Raw genomic sequence first — 14,748 nt, forward strand, 5'->3', positions numbered from 1 at the left:
GCAGTACCGTAGATGATCTCACGCTGCAGATATACAGCTATGATGCTATAGAACAAGAGTGCTTGGACACAGGAATTTCACACCCCACTATACACGAGGCTTTGATCTATCCTATTATTAAAACCTCGTAAAAGAGCCTCTTAAATGTGATTCTTATCGCCTGATTTCTATTATCGATGTGGATGTTAGGATCCTAGCTAAAGTTTTGACCAATTGTCTGAATATTGTGGTTGTGAAACTGATAGGGAGCGATCAGGGAGGCTTTATACCAGGTCGGTCCACAAGGATGTATATTCGTAGATTATTCCACAATTTACAATATCCCCGTGATTGCTCCCCCACTCTTGCTATTGTATCTTTAGATACGTGTAAAGCCTTTGATAGCATGGAATGGTCCTACCTGTTCCAAGTATTACAGCTTTACGGATTTGGCCCCCGTATTATAGCATGGATAAAGACTCCTTTATACTTCACTGTTAGCCCGTATACGAGTTAATTCTCATGTTACTGATACCTTAACAATAACCAGGAGCACTAGGCAGGGGTGTCCATTGTCACCCCTCCTATTCACCCTAGCTATGGAACCCCTTGCTATACGTATCTGTTGTTCCCCTATGATTAAGGGCCTCCCTTTTGGTACTATAGAGGAGCGTGTTTCGCTTTATGCGGATGACACCTTAGTCTACCTGGCTGATAGTCATGACCCTTTGAAATCTTTTCTATCCAAAATCGACACTTTTGGCGATTACTCTGGCTTCAGGGTGAACTGAGACAAATCCAGTCTTTTCCCTTTAGATCAGGCTGCATTGTCTGTGGTTCACCCGGACTCTCCAAACTGCAAATTGTACCCTCCTTTAGATACCTAGGTGTTATAGTTCAATTACTGTTGTCTTCTTACATTAATAACAATTTGTTCCCCCTGTTGTCTCAGTTGCAAGTACAGACCAAGCGATGAATGGATCTACCCCTGGACCATATGGGAAGAGCCAATGATCTATTTACCCAAGCTGCTCTAGATTATGGCAAATTCCCCCTGCAAAATCCCCAAATCTATTTTTCGGAGCATCGAAGCGATATGCACGGTGTTCTTGTGTAACGGCCGTCTCACTCGAATCATTGCGGCTCCCACCACACCTGCTGGGGCTGGCGTTTCCTAACTTTATTTTTACTACCTGGCATCCCGATTGGTCCATGTCCATGATTGACTATATCCAACTGCTACTAATGCTTTACCACTACAGAAGGGACTATTGCCTCCTCTATGGAGGCCCTCCACAATGTTATCTATAGGGGCCGTGTTCCGGCTCGCCCAGGAACATCAATACTATGCACCCCCCCTCTCCTTATTGCAATTAATAATTATGAAACTCTCTAAAGACACTTAGTTGACATCTCTCAACAACCCCCTGTGGTTCAACCCTAACCTCCAGGAACTATACTCCCTGTCTGACCCACAGGGATGGTATTCTAAGGGGATTAAATATCTATGCCACCTATGTACCACACAAGGGTTTAAGTCCTTTTATCAACTGCGCATAGACTTTGAATTACCACGCACATACCTGTTTTACTACTACCAGCTTATGCTGTCTGTGTGAAGTTTGGTTCTCTGGACAATCCTATCAGAGTGCTGTCTCTGGAGAAAATGTTAAGGCACCCTGATCCCACCAAACTTATCTCCACGTATTATGCTGCCCTTACCACAGACTGCAAGCCCAGGTTCTGGGTTGCTCAGACGAAGTGGGCCTCCCTGGACATTTCTTTAATGGAGGCCGACTGATCTGAATTTAGGGACACGTATAAATCCTCAGTCATATCCTCTCGGGACCACATTATACAACTTAAGATATTTCACCACTCCCACCTTATTCCAGCCAGGCTATCCCCCTCAGCTTAGAGTTTTAGAGGCTCTGGCTGCCCTACTGTTTTTTGTTTTTTTTTACATTGCTTCTGGACCTGTCCCATAGTCCAGGACTTCTGGACAGTTATAGGCTCCTTTGTTTCCCCTGCATTGGGCCTGCCAAACATTGTGAATCCCAAGAACTGCCTTCTAGGCATTTTTGGTGATCTGCCTATCTCCTCACATGCCAAGAGACTGATTCGCATCTTGTATTCCTATGAAAGGAAGTCCATTCTATTATCATGGAAGGGATCACAGTCCCCAACAAAATCCCTCTGGTTGAAACTAGTCAGTGATTCTCTACCTTTGTATAAACTCACATTGGAGACTTGGAAAAGAGCAAAAACATTTCACAAAATTTGTGACAGATGGATAGCTAGTCCTTTGACTCTTATGCCCCGTACACACGATCGGAAATTCGGCCAGCAAAATACCGATGAGAGCTTTTGGTGGGAAAATGCGTGTGTATGCTCCATCGGACTTTTGCTGGCCGGATTCCCGCCAGCAAAAGATTGAGAGCAGGTTCTCAATTTTTCGGTCGGAAAGAGTTTTGATCGGAAATTCAGATTGTCTGTACCAATTCCGACGCGCAAAATTCCTACGCATGCTCGGAAACAATGAACTTCATTTTCCCGGCTCGTCGTAGTGTTGTACGTCACCGCGTTCTTGACGGTCGAAAGTTCAGCGAACTTTTGTGTGACCGTGTGTATGCAAGGTAAGCTTGAGCGGAATTGTGTTGGAAAAACCATCAAAGATTTTTCAGACGGAAAATCCGCTCATGTGTACGGGGCATTATTCCAATGTCCATATGATAGCTATCTCCTTTTCTTTGGTTATGCTTGCCTCCCAATTTATTTCGACCATTGCTTACCTGGCTTGACATTCAGTTGTCTATATAATTTTCTCCTGTGACTATGTATTTAATATAACGTGAGCAGTGTATGATGTCATTTTACTAATGCTTAGTGTTTAATGATTGTTGAGTGCACAACTCTTTTTTTGTGTACTGGGCCTAAAGTTTTTCTATGCTTGTTTTTAAAATCAATAAACATATTTAAAAAAAAAAAAAAAAGTTCATGTGTGTGTAAAGGCAGGCGTCACAATACTTTTGGTAATATAGGGTAAATAGATAGACACATAGACAGACAGACAAGATACAGTAGAGATATAGATTTGGTGGAGATTTTTTGTGTCTTTGTCCTTCGTTTCTCAGCCACTCTTTATTCTTGCCAGGCGTCCATTTCCGCCAGGAGATCGCGTCACGTTCAATGGGAGAGACTGTCTGTGTCAGAGCTGCGCTGCACAACCCATGGCCCCAGGACCTAAAGAGATCACCACGTCCAGCAGTGAGTGTTCACAGAAAATCCTGCAAAGTTTCCCTTAACTATCAGTCAAACCTCTGTGTGTGTCCACCATTTTTTTGAATGCTTTTGTTTGTTTTTTTCCCTAATAATCAGGTGTTTTCATGTCTTCATGCAATTTGCAGCAGCATTTGGGTGACTTTAAATCTTTGATACAGCTTGGTGCCCTCTGACAAAATCAGTTTGAGGTAGAGATATTAACCACTTGCCTACTGGGCACTTTCACCCCCTTCCTGCCCAGACCAATTATCAGCTTTCTGCCCTGTCATGGTTTGAATGACAGTTGCGCGGTCATGCTACACTGTACCCATATTACATTTTTATAATTTTTTTTCACACAAATAGAGCTTTCTTTTGGTGGTATTTAATCACCACTGGGGTTTTTTATTTTTTGCTAAACAAACGGGAAAAAAAGTTTTTCTAAGTTTCTGTTATAACATTTTGCAAGCAGGTAATTTTTCTCCTACATGATGTACATTGATGAGGCTGCACTGATGGGCACTAATAGGCTGCACTGATAGGCACTGATTGGCAGCACTGATGGGCACTGATTGGCAGCACCGATGGGCACTGATAGGCTGCACTGATGGGCACTAATAGGCTGCACTGATAGGCACTGATTGGCAGCGCTGATGGGCACTGATAGGCTGCATTGATGGGCACCGATGAGGTGGCACTGATGAGGAGGCACTGATGACGCTGCATTGATACATGGCACTAATGGGCACTGAAGGGGCACTAATAGGCAGCACTGATGAGGCAGCACTGACAGGTAGCACTGATAGGCTACACTGATGGGCACTAATGAGGTGGCACTGGTGGGCACTGATGAGGAGGCACTGATGACGCTGCATTGATATGCGGCACTAATGGGCACTAAAGGGGCACTAATAGGCAGCACTGATGGGCACTAATTGGCAGCAGTGTTGGCATCACTGATGGGCACTGATTGGCAGCACTGATTGACACTGATTTGCAGCACTGATTGGCAGCACTGATTGACACTGATTTGCAGCACTGATTGGCAGCACTGATTGACACTGATTTGCAGCACTGATTGGCAGCACTGATGGGCACTAATAGGCAGCACTGATGGGCACTAATAGGCAGCACTGATGGGCACTGTTGGGGCTGCACTGATAATCAGGACACTGATAAACAGTGCCCTGATTATCAATGCAGATGTCCCTTTTCACACTAGCCTGTTACTGGCTCTCACCTTACACTGTACAGTGTGAGGAAAGGAATGCCGATAACTGGCAAGTGTATTTACATCGTGATCAGCTTTGATTGGCTCTTTACTCCGTTCTGTGACCAGCTTTCACCCTCCCAGAACTGGCCAACTGTGCTGTAGCAGTCATTTTGCTATAGCGCAGCCGGCAAGTGAGAGTGAGTCTCTGTTTTTCAGGGTTTTTTTGCCTGCTGCTAACACGCTATCTCCCAGCTCCTGAATGTGCATAGCAGTATTGAATAAAGGAGACCTGTAGTTCAGAGGGATGTACACTGTTATTTGATACTGTTATGCAAACTGATTATTGCAATCCTCAAGCCCAGTAATGAATGGTGTAGTCACGTTATCTCCCAGCTCCTGAGTGCGCATAACAGTAATGCATTACAGAGAGGAATGTACACTGCTATTTGATGCTATTACACAAATTGATTATTGCAATTCTCAGCTAAACCCGGTCATGAATAGCCCTTTGTAGACAATATGCTGTACTCTTCGTTCTGCACTCATGGAAGGCCATGAACATTGTAACTGGAATCACGCATTGTGAATGTATACAGATCTTTAGTAATTACAATTATCAGGCCGTGAAGAGCTCTCTGTGCTTCACTGCCTCCACCATCCCTCTATAAATCCTCTCTGGGTGATTTTTACAAATATTTTCCAACAACGGGTGACCTTTGTGCCAAACTCCGACATGCCCGCACAGGTCTGTCCTACAATAACCAGTGAGGTCATTGCGACATTCTAGTCACTCAGCCAAATTCCTGGGCACTGATTTGTTCCCAAATATGAGCCAAATGCTGATCCCCGATGTGGGACATTTGAGTAACAAAGACACCTGTCCTCCATTTTTACTGGCGTGAGAAGTGGACTCAGCAATACCCTTAAAAGAAACAAACAACCCAGATTGGATGGATGGTTTGCCGGGTGGATGGATAGATTGTTTGGCACCCCCCAAAAAATATACCACCAGCCGCCACTCCAAACTCGCTCATCCATGTCTTTATGGACCTTGCTTTGTGCACTGGTTCAAACCATTTGGTGGAGGGGGGATTATGGTGTGGGGGTTGTTTTTCAGGGGTTGGACTTGGCCCCTTAGTTCCAGTGAAGGGAACTTTAATGCCCCGTACACACGGTCGGACTTTGTTCGGACATTCCGACAACAAAATCCTAGGATTTTTTCCGACGGATGTTGGCTCAAACTTGTCTTGCATACACACGGTCACACAAAGTTGTCGGAAAATCCGATCATTCTGAACGCGGTGACGTAAAACACGTACGTCGGGACTATAAACAGGGCAGTGGCCAATAGCTTTCGTCTCTTTATTCATTCTGAGCATGCGTGGCACTTTGTGTGTCGGATTTGTGTACACATGACGGATTTTGTTGTTGGAAAATTTTATATCCTGCTCTCAAACTTTGTTTGTCGGAAATTCCAATGGAAAATGTGTGATGGAGCCCACACACGGTCGGAATTTCCGACAACAAGGTCCTATCACACATTTTCCATCGGAAAATTCGACCGTGTGTACAGGGCATTAAGGCGTCGGCATACCAAGACATTTTGGACAATTTCATACATCAAAACTTTGTGGGAACAGTTTGGGGATGTCCCCTTCCTATTCCAACATGACTGCGCACCAGTGCACAAAGCAAGGTCCATAAAGACATGGATGAGTGAGTTTGGGGTGGAGGAACTTGACCGGCCTGCACAGAGTCCTGACCTCAACCCGATAGAACACCTTTCAGATGAATTTGAGCGGAGACTGCGAGCCAGGCCTTCTCCTCCACATCAGTCAATTTTTTTGTATAATAAACAGAGCAAAAAGAAGCAAATAGAAGTAGGCCATACAATTTCCAAACATTTGAATTACAGGTGAATATGATGTAACCGATCCTTGTAGCTCTGTGTTGTGATGAGTATTGTGCAGTGTTGTATCAGTTCTGTGTGGTTATATGGAGTGTATATGGGATTATAGTAATTACAGAGAATCGGCTGTGTCCGTTAATTGTGTTAGTCACAGAGATGGAACGTGCAGCCATTATATGCAAATGAATTAGACATTTGTGGAAGGCTCAGCGGACCATATGAGAAATCAGCGTGGCCATCTGCTAGCGGGCAGCGTCCATACTGGACTTCACAGATCAGCCGGGCTTGTTTAGAATCTTGTGACACAGCAACTCGTTGTGAGATGACAGTCCATGGAGCTGACAATCCACTGACATTGCACTATGACATCACCAGGGTGTCAGATACAACTTGGAACATTTCTGTCCCTGCCTTCTTTCTGCATGGCGCGGCGTCATCCTGGATGGTCTTAAAGGGTATCAGCAGAACGATATCAGAGCAGCCATGGCTGGAATTTTTTTTTTTCAGAAGGAAAAATTGTGAGCAGGTTTCACAACCTGAAGTCACTAACCTGGAACAAGCAAGCAGGCAGTGAAGTCTGTGGGCTCAGCGAGGGCTCAGGACCGGCATGGCAGTCAAGGAATCTGAATCTTTAAAAAATGTTTAATCAGTATCAAATTCCATATTACTATCTTGGTATAATGCCTATATACATAATATACACTCACCGGCCACTTTATTAGGTACACCTGGCTAGTACCGGGTTGGACCCCCTTTTGCCTTCAGAACTGTCTTCATCTTTCGTTACAACAAGGTGTTGGAAACATTCCTCAGAGATTTTGCTCCATAGTGACATGATAGCATTACGCAGTTGCTGCAGATTTGTTGGCTGCACATCCATGATGCGAATCTCCCATTCCACCACATCCCAAAGGTGTTCTATTGGATGAGATCTGGTGACTGTGGAGGCCATTGGAGTACAGGGACCTCATTGTCATGTTGAAGACAGCAGTGGTGAGATGATTTGATCTTTGTGACATGATGCATTATCCTGCTGGAAGGAGCCATCAGAAGATGTGTACATTGTAGTCATAAAGGGATGGACATGATCAGCAACAATACTCAGGTAGACCGTGGTGTTTAAATGATGCTCAATTGGTACTAAGGGGCCCAAAGTGTGCCAAGAAAAAATCCCCCACACCATTACACCATCACCAGCCTGAACCATTGATACAAGGCAGGATGGATCCATGCTTTCATGTTGTTGACACCAATTCTGACCCGACCATCTGAATGTCACAGCTGAAATCGGACTCATTAGACCAGGCAATGTTTTTCCAATCTTCTATTGTCCAACTTTGGTGATTCTGTGCGATTAGTAGGCTCAGTTTCCTGTTCTTAGCTGACAGGAGTTGCACCCGGTGTGGTCTTCTGCTGCTGTAGCCCATCTGCTGCAAGGTTTGTTGTGCATTCAGAGATGCTATTCTGAATACCTTGGATGTAACGGGTGGTTATTTGAGTTACTGTTGCCCTTCTATCATCTCAAACCAGTCTGCCCATCAACGGCGGCCAGTCCATAAGGGGCGCAGGGGCGCTGCCCCCCTAATCTCTATGTGCCGGCCCTTACTCTCCATGCGAGGCGCCAGACGCATAGATTTCTATAAGGTTTTTCTTTTTGAAGCACATGATTACAGCCTGAGGCTCCAATTAGCTTCATAAACGTTGGGCTCAGGGTGCAGATTGTCTTCCTGCTTCTCCTCCCAGCCAATCACGACAGGAAGCGGGTCCTAAGACCGGATTGGCCTGGAGGAGAAGCCTGCGACCTGGATGGGGTAAGTGCGGAGCTGGTGGGCTGGCATCAGGCTGCGTCTGTCATTCACACAGTGCAACAAATTTTCACTGTAATTTGCTTACAGGGTAACTCTACTTTCGTGGGGGAAAAAAAAAAAGCAAATAAAGACAAAATAATATAGTGTATACAATTGCAACACAAGTCATATTGTAATTGAATGTTATTTAAAATTTTCTTTCCTTTTCAATCTGCATATGCTGTAATTTTCTGTAAAACGCAATATGGCAACCTGGAGGTGTTCTGTACACACAATGTATACAGAACACCCCCCAGAAACGTCATTTCCCACTTGTGTGATTGGCTGACTGATTTTCCCAGAAGTCTGCACTAAGATACAAATCAGATTTCAGGCATCCCCTGCAACAAAAATGCAATTTTTGGTGAGATACTCCCAATAGGAACACGTCTCTAAAGGGATGCAGGCCCAGCAGCTTTTCTCATTAGTGCCCTGCAGGTGCAGCAACTAATTGATAATTAAGAAATGACTCAGATTAGATTCAGTTTTCCACAGGGGCACAGGCAAACACACAGGGATTTCTTCAGAATAACAAAAGGTAGGAATCTGCAACAAAGGTTTTTGTTTTTTTTAAGTCTTGTAGTGTACATAGATCACCCAGAGGGGAATGTTTTTTTCTCAACAAAAGTGGAGTTAAAGCGGAGCTTCACACAAAAATGGAACCTCCACTTTTCGGAACCCTCCCCCCCCCTCCGGTGTCAGATTTGGCACTTTTCAGGGGGGAGGGGGATGCAGATACCTGTATAATACAGGTATTTGCACCCACTTCCGGGAGTAGACTCCCGCCGGAGCCACCCCCCCCCCCCCCCCGCTGTCTCCTGGGAAACACACAGGTCCCAGGAGATAGCAGGGACCAGTTAGGACGCGCAGCGCGACTCGCACATGTGCAGTGGGGAACCAGGAAGTGAAGCCGCAATGCTTCACTTCCTGATTCCCTCACCGAGGATGGCGGCAGCAGCAGCCGAGAGCCGAGCGATTGATTGGCTTCGGTTGCCGACATCGCAGGCACCCTGGTCAGGTAAGTATAATGGGGCGTACACACGGTCGGACTTTTCAGCTACAAAAGTCCGACAGCCTGTCCGACAGACTTTCGACGGACTTTCGACGGACTTGCGGCGGACTTTCTAACGAACAGACTTGCCTACACACGATCACACAAAAGTCCGTCGAATTCTTACGTGATGACGTACACCGGACTAAAATAAGGAAGTTGATAGCCAGTAGCCAATAGCTGCCCTAGCGTGGGTTTTTGTCCGTCAGACTAGCATACAGACGAGCGGATTTTTCGACCGGACTCGAGTCCATCGGAAAGATTTGAAGCATGTTTCAAATCTAAAGTCCGTCGGATTTGAGGCTGAAAAAGTCTGTTGAAAGTCCGGAGAAGCCCACACACGATCGGATTACCAGCCAGCTTTAGTCCGTCAGCGTCCGTTGGACTTTTGTAGATGAAAAGTCCGACCGTGTGTACGCGGCATAAGTGTCCAAAAGTCAGCAGCTGCAGTATTTGTAGCTGCTGGCTTTTAATATATTTTTTTTTTTTTTTTTAGGTGGACCTAAAGAAACAAATACTTACCTCTGCTCCAGTGATCCAACACCCGCAAGGTCTCTTGTCGGCAAAGGGATCTTCTCCCTGGCTTCTTTCGGGTGCCAGTCATAGACTGCCTTGATTGGCCGGCGTGGGTTGCACTCACGTCTGTGCATGCACAATAATCATTCATCCCAGTACACTGGCACTGTGCCAGAAATATAAATAGAGCTGCGCATGCTGAAACTAGCATCTCACACCCCCCCCCAGCCCAACGTTCCAGTGAGCACTGGAGAAGCAGAGTGGGGAGCTGGGACTGACAGTCAACGGTCATGTGATCGCTCAGTTCTCAGCCTTACAGCCAGTGAGGGGCAGCTGCAGCATTAGACCGATGCTGCAGCATGGAGATGAGTATGTATGTTTGTTTTTTTATATACCCCATACATGTTTTTTTAAAGGAGTAATAAATATTCTGTGCTAACAAGTATCCCTGCTTCCCATCTCAGAAAATTGGAAGTAGAAATGGGTGGAATTGAGAGTTGTCACTTGACTGAAAGTTTAGTGATCACTGGGATATTTACTGATCCCCAAGCTCTGCGGGCGGAGTGAAACGTATTGGAGGTGTGGCCTGGTTGGAGCCTGGGCTGAGACTGTCATACATCTTCTTATGGGGTCTTTCATTAGCCACTTCACGACTGCCCAATAGCAGCTTTACTGCTACAGGGCGGTTGCCATGTATATATGTGATCCCGCACTTCGGGGTAGTGGGCGCGAATGCTCACCGCCGCTGGCTCACTCCTGCTGTGATTTTGCACATTGTGAGCCGATCATCCGGCACCCGCTGATTATGCATTACAGAGGCAGAATGGCAGTCTGTCTATGTAAACAAGGCAGATTGCTGTTTTGTCAGTAGGGAATGCCTGGATCCTGTGTTCCTGCAAAGCACCTCCCACACAGTACACAAGCACTGGCTAGGCACACAGTTAACCCTTTGATGCCCCTGATGTTAACCCCTTCCCAGTTTCCCAGTTAGTACAGTGACAATGCATGTTTTTAGCACTGATCACTGTATTAGGATGACTGGTTCCAAAAAAAGTGTCAGTTAGGTGACCAATTTGTCCGCTGCAATATCACAATCCCGCTAAAAGTTGCTGATCAAAACCAATGATAATAAATAAATAAATAAATAAAAATTTCATAAATATATCCCATAGTTTGTAGACGCTATAACTTTTGTGCAAACTGATCAATACACAGTTATGCCCCGTACACACGGTCGGACATTGATCGGACATTCCGACAACAAAATCCATGGATTTTTTTCCGACGGATATTAGCTCAAACTTGTCTTGCATACACACGGTCACACAAATCTTGTTGGAAATTCCAAATGTCAAGAACGTGGTGACGTACAACACGTACGACGAGCCGAGAAAAATCAATAGCCAGTGCGGCTCTTCTGCTTGATTCTGAGCATCGGAATTGTGTACACACGATCGGAATTTACGCAGACGGATTTTGTTGTCGGAAAATTTGAGAACCAGATCTCAAATTTTGTGCGACGGAAAATCCGATGGAAACTGTCCAATGGAGCCTACACACGGTCGAAATTTCCGACAACAAGCTCCGATCGCACATTTTTCGTCGGAAAGTCCAAGCATGTGTACGCGGCATTATTGGGAATTTATTTTGTACCACAAATATGTAGCAAAATCGGCCTAAATTGATGAAGAAATTTGTTTTTTTTTTTTACTTTTTTTTATTGGTTGTTTTATAGCAGAAACTAAAATATATATATATATATATTCTTTTTAAAATTGCCTGTCTTTTGGGATGGCTGTCCGGGAGGTTTAGGAGTGTGTTTGTGGGAATGTTTGACCATTCTTCCAGAAACGCATTTGTGAGGTCAGGCACTGATGATGTACAAGAAGGCCTGGCTCACAGCAAGGTTCATAAAGACATGGATGAGCGAGTTTGGGGTGGAAAAACTTGACTGGCCTGCACAGAGTCCTGACCTCAACCTGAGCCAGGCCTTCTCGTCCACATCAGTGCCTGACCTCACAAATGCGCTTCTGGAAGAATGATCAAACATTCCCATAGACACACTCCTAAACCTTGTGGACAGCCTTCCCAGATGAGTTGAAGCTTTTATAGCTGTAAAGGGTGGGCCAACTCAATATTGAACCTTACGGACTAAGACTGGGATGCCATTAAAGTTCATGTGCCTGTAAAGGCAGGCGTCCCAATATTTTTGGTAATATAGTGTATTTTGTATTGATACGGGTTTGTGCTTTTAGACTCAGAAAAAGGAAATTTGAAGAGGAAATAGGGACAGAGAGATTGATTTCCAAAAGAGGTGATTCAAAAGTAATCAGCTGGATCTGAGCTGTGCACTCTACTGATAATAACTCAAACAATGTATACTATATTTGTTTAAACAAAATTAACCTTAAATAGTTACAATGTGACACAATGTAACTGAAGTCAATTATAAATACAATCCCAAATAAACAAGGGAGTAACAGGAAAAGGTAAAGTCCGCAGTGTTTCTAGTCCGTCATCAGTAAAAGCTCACATAGTCCCAGCCTGAAGCTTCCTTCGCTGAGTATTGGACAGGTCTTATCTGATCTAAAAGAGTACAAAATCTAGTACAAAAGCTACAAGAAATGCTACTAGGAAACCTTTTGGATATTCCACTTGCACACGCTGTCCCCAAATGGTAAATGTGGAATTTGGAATTTTAAGCCTTGTACAGGCATTACGCTGGTAGGAGGCCACAAGCTCCAACCCTGCACAATTGTGACGCTGGTGGCCGTAAGCAGTGGGATCTGGAGTCAGTAATGAATGACTTCACATCAGCTTATTGTTAGGGCAATACTTCTGTTCTTATTTAAAGATAAAAGAAAGGTTCTATGCTATGCTGGTGTTCTCTACGTTCTCGCTTCGATTCCCAAAGAGTACTCTGCGTTCTCGCTTCGATTCCCAAAGAGGACTGTCCAGTCAGGGACAATTAGGGTTTACGGATTGGATACGTTAACCAGAATGTTCTGTAAGACCTGCATCTCCATCTTTTCAGAGCCATAGAAACTGATTTTTGCAGAAAACAAATATGTTCTTAGAAAGGCACATACAGACGATTCACTCTGTAGGTTTAGTAGTCTAGCACAGCAGTCTCCAAACTGAGGCCTGGGGGGCATGATGCGGTTTTTTGCTTGCCTTTATCCTGCCCATGGGGCACAGTGGGGCATAGTTTCTGTCACTGACACCAACAATGGTGCACTATACCTTCCATTGACACCAATGATGGGGGACTATTCCTTCCATTGATACAAACAAAAGGGCACTATTGCTCCCACTGACATCAATGATGGGGCTCTATTCATCCCATTGACACAATCGAAAAAGTACTATTCTTCCCAATGACACCAACGAAAGGGCACTATTCATCCCACTGACACCAACTGTGGGGCAGTATTCCTTCCATTGATACCAACGAAAGGGCACAATTCCTCCCACTGAAACCAATGATGGGAGACTATTCCTTCCATTGATACCAATGAAAGGGCACTAGGCCTCCCACTTACACCAATAATTGAGCACTATTCCCTGGATTGATACCAACGACGAGGTACAATTCCCCCCATGACACCAGCTATGGAGCACTATTCCTTCCATTGATACCAACCATGGAGCGCAATTCCTTCCGTGGACACCATCGATGGGCCACTATTCCTCCCACTGACACCATCGATGGGCCACTATTCCTCCCACTGACACCATCGATGGGCCACTATTCCTCCCACTGACACCAACGATAGGGCACAATTCCTCCCACTGAAAACAATGATGGGAGACTATTCCTCCCACTGACACCAAAGATCAGGCATTGTTTACTACCACTGGACACTAGGAGATTTCCTACTCCCAATGGCTCTAGTCTTGCCCCCCCCCTAAAGTCTGAAGGACAGTAAACTGGCCCTTTGTTTAGAAAGTTTGGAGATCCCTGCTCTAGCAGACAGAAGAAGAGAGTGGTGCCCTTGTAGTAAACTATATAAAAATATAAGATTGTGTACATTTCAGAACCTCATGTGATCTCCAGTCAACGTGCTGATCCCTGGTGACCTCTGACCATGGCGAATACATGTTTTTGAACCTAGCTACTAAGTGATAAACAGTAAGGCTAAGCAGTGTGCCACTGGATTTTGGTGGAATTTTTGAGAGATGCCATTAGAGTCCTGACACTGAGCAAAGAACGTCCTTGTCCTTCGGCTCCGCAGGATGCCATGTCTGCGCTTAGACAGGCGGAAGAATTGCTGGTCCAGCGTCAGTTTCAAGCCGCCCTTCAAGCCTGGAGAAAGTTCAATAATTAGCAGCCAGTGACAGTGGGGGGTCGAGAGGTCTGGCCTCTACCTTCCCTCGTTAGTCCACCGGCATTTTGAGAAATAGAAAGTGAATCAAAGTGAAAAAAAAAACCACAACAGACGCCGGCCCCTCCATTACCCATCCGGCTGGGTAATTAGAGGCGGGCAGTTACTGCTGCCATCAGCATCAGAATCGAGCTGCGACTCGCAGAAAATCCGACTTTTTTCACAAAGTGGTTCAGAGCAGCTGAATCATTAATAATTATGTATCCATGCAGCAGTTCTTCCTTAAAAGCCTCAGCAAGTTATCAAATGGTGCTGTGATGCTGAATCGGAACAATGTGCATTATGAAGATATAATAATCCTAATTACCTGACGGAGGTCGTTTCCATGATGCTGAGATCGCTGAAAATTCTGCATCACAAGAATTAACCCTGTTATTACACACCTAGCTCGACGACCGGAATAATCCACAGAGGACGAGTTCACAAATAATGTGTAAAGAGTGTAGAGAAAAATAAGCACTTTGATCATTGGTGGTCAATTTACGTAATATAGGGGGACTCAAGATATCACAAAAGGCCACCCATCATGTTTTGTGCCAGTAATGATACAGTAAACATTTTAGACACTGAACTAAAGCTGGCCAAAC

At 45.0% G+C, this 14,748-nt stretch overlaps 1 protein-coding gene across 1 annotated transcript in view; it reads left to right on the top strand.

Moving 5' to 3' along the window:
* The window catches only part of ABLIM1 (actin binding LIM protein 1), a 375,358-nt gene that overhangs the window by 152,027 nt on the left and 208,583 nt on the right, over positions 1 to 14,748 (top strand). The window contains exon 4 of the mRNA XM_073595843.1: positions 3,134 to 3,246. Coding sequence (XP_073451944.1) covers positions 3,134 to 3,246 — 113 coding nt within the window. The remainder of the gene's footprint in view (positions 1 to 3,133; positions 3,247 to 14,748) is intronic.

This window comes from Aquarana catesbeiana, linkage group LG08 (genome assembly GCF_042186555.1).
Source record: "Aquarana catesbeiana isolate 2022-GZ linkage group LG08, ASM4218655v1, whole genome shotgun sequence".
Taxonomy (NCBI): domain Eukaryota; kingdom Metazoa; phylum Chordata; class Amphibia; order Anura; family Ranidae; genus Aquarana; species Aquarana catesbeiana.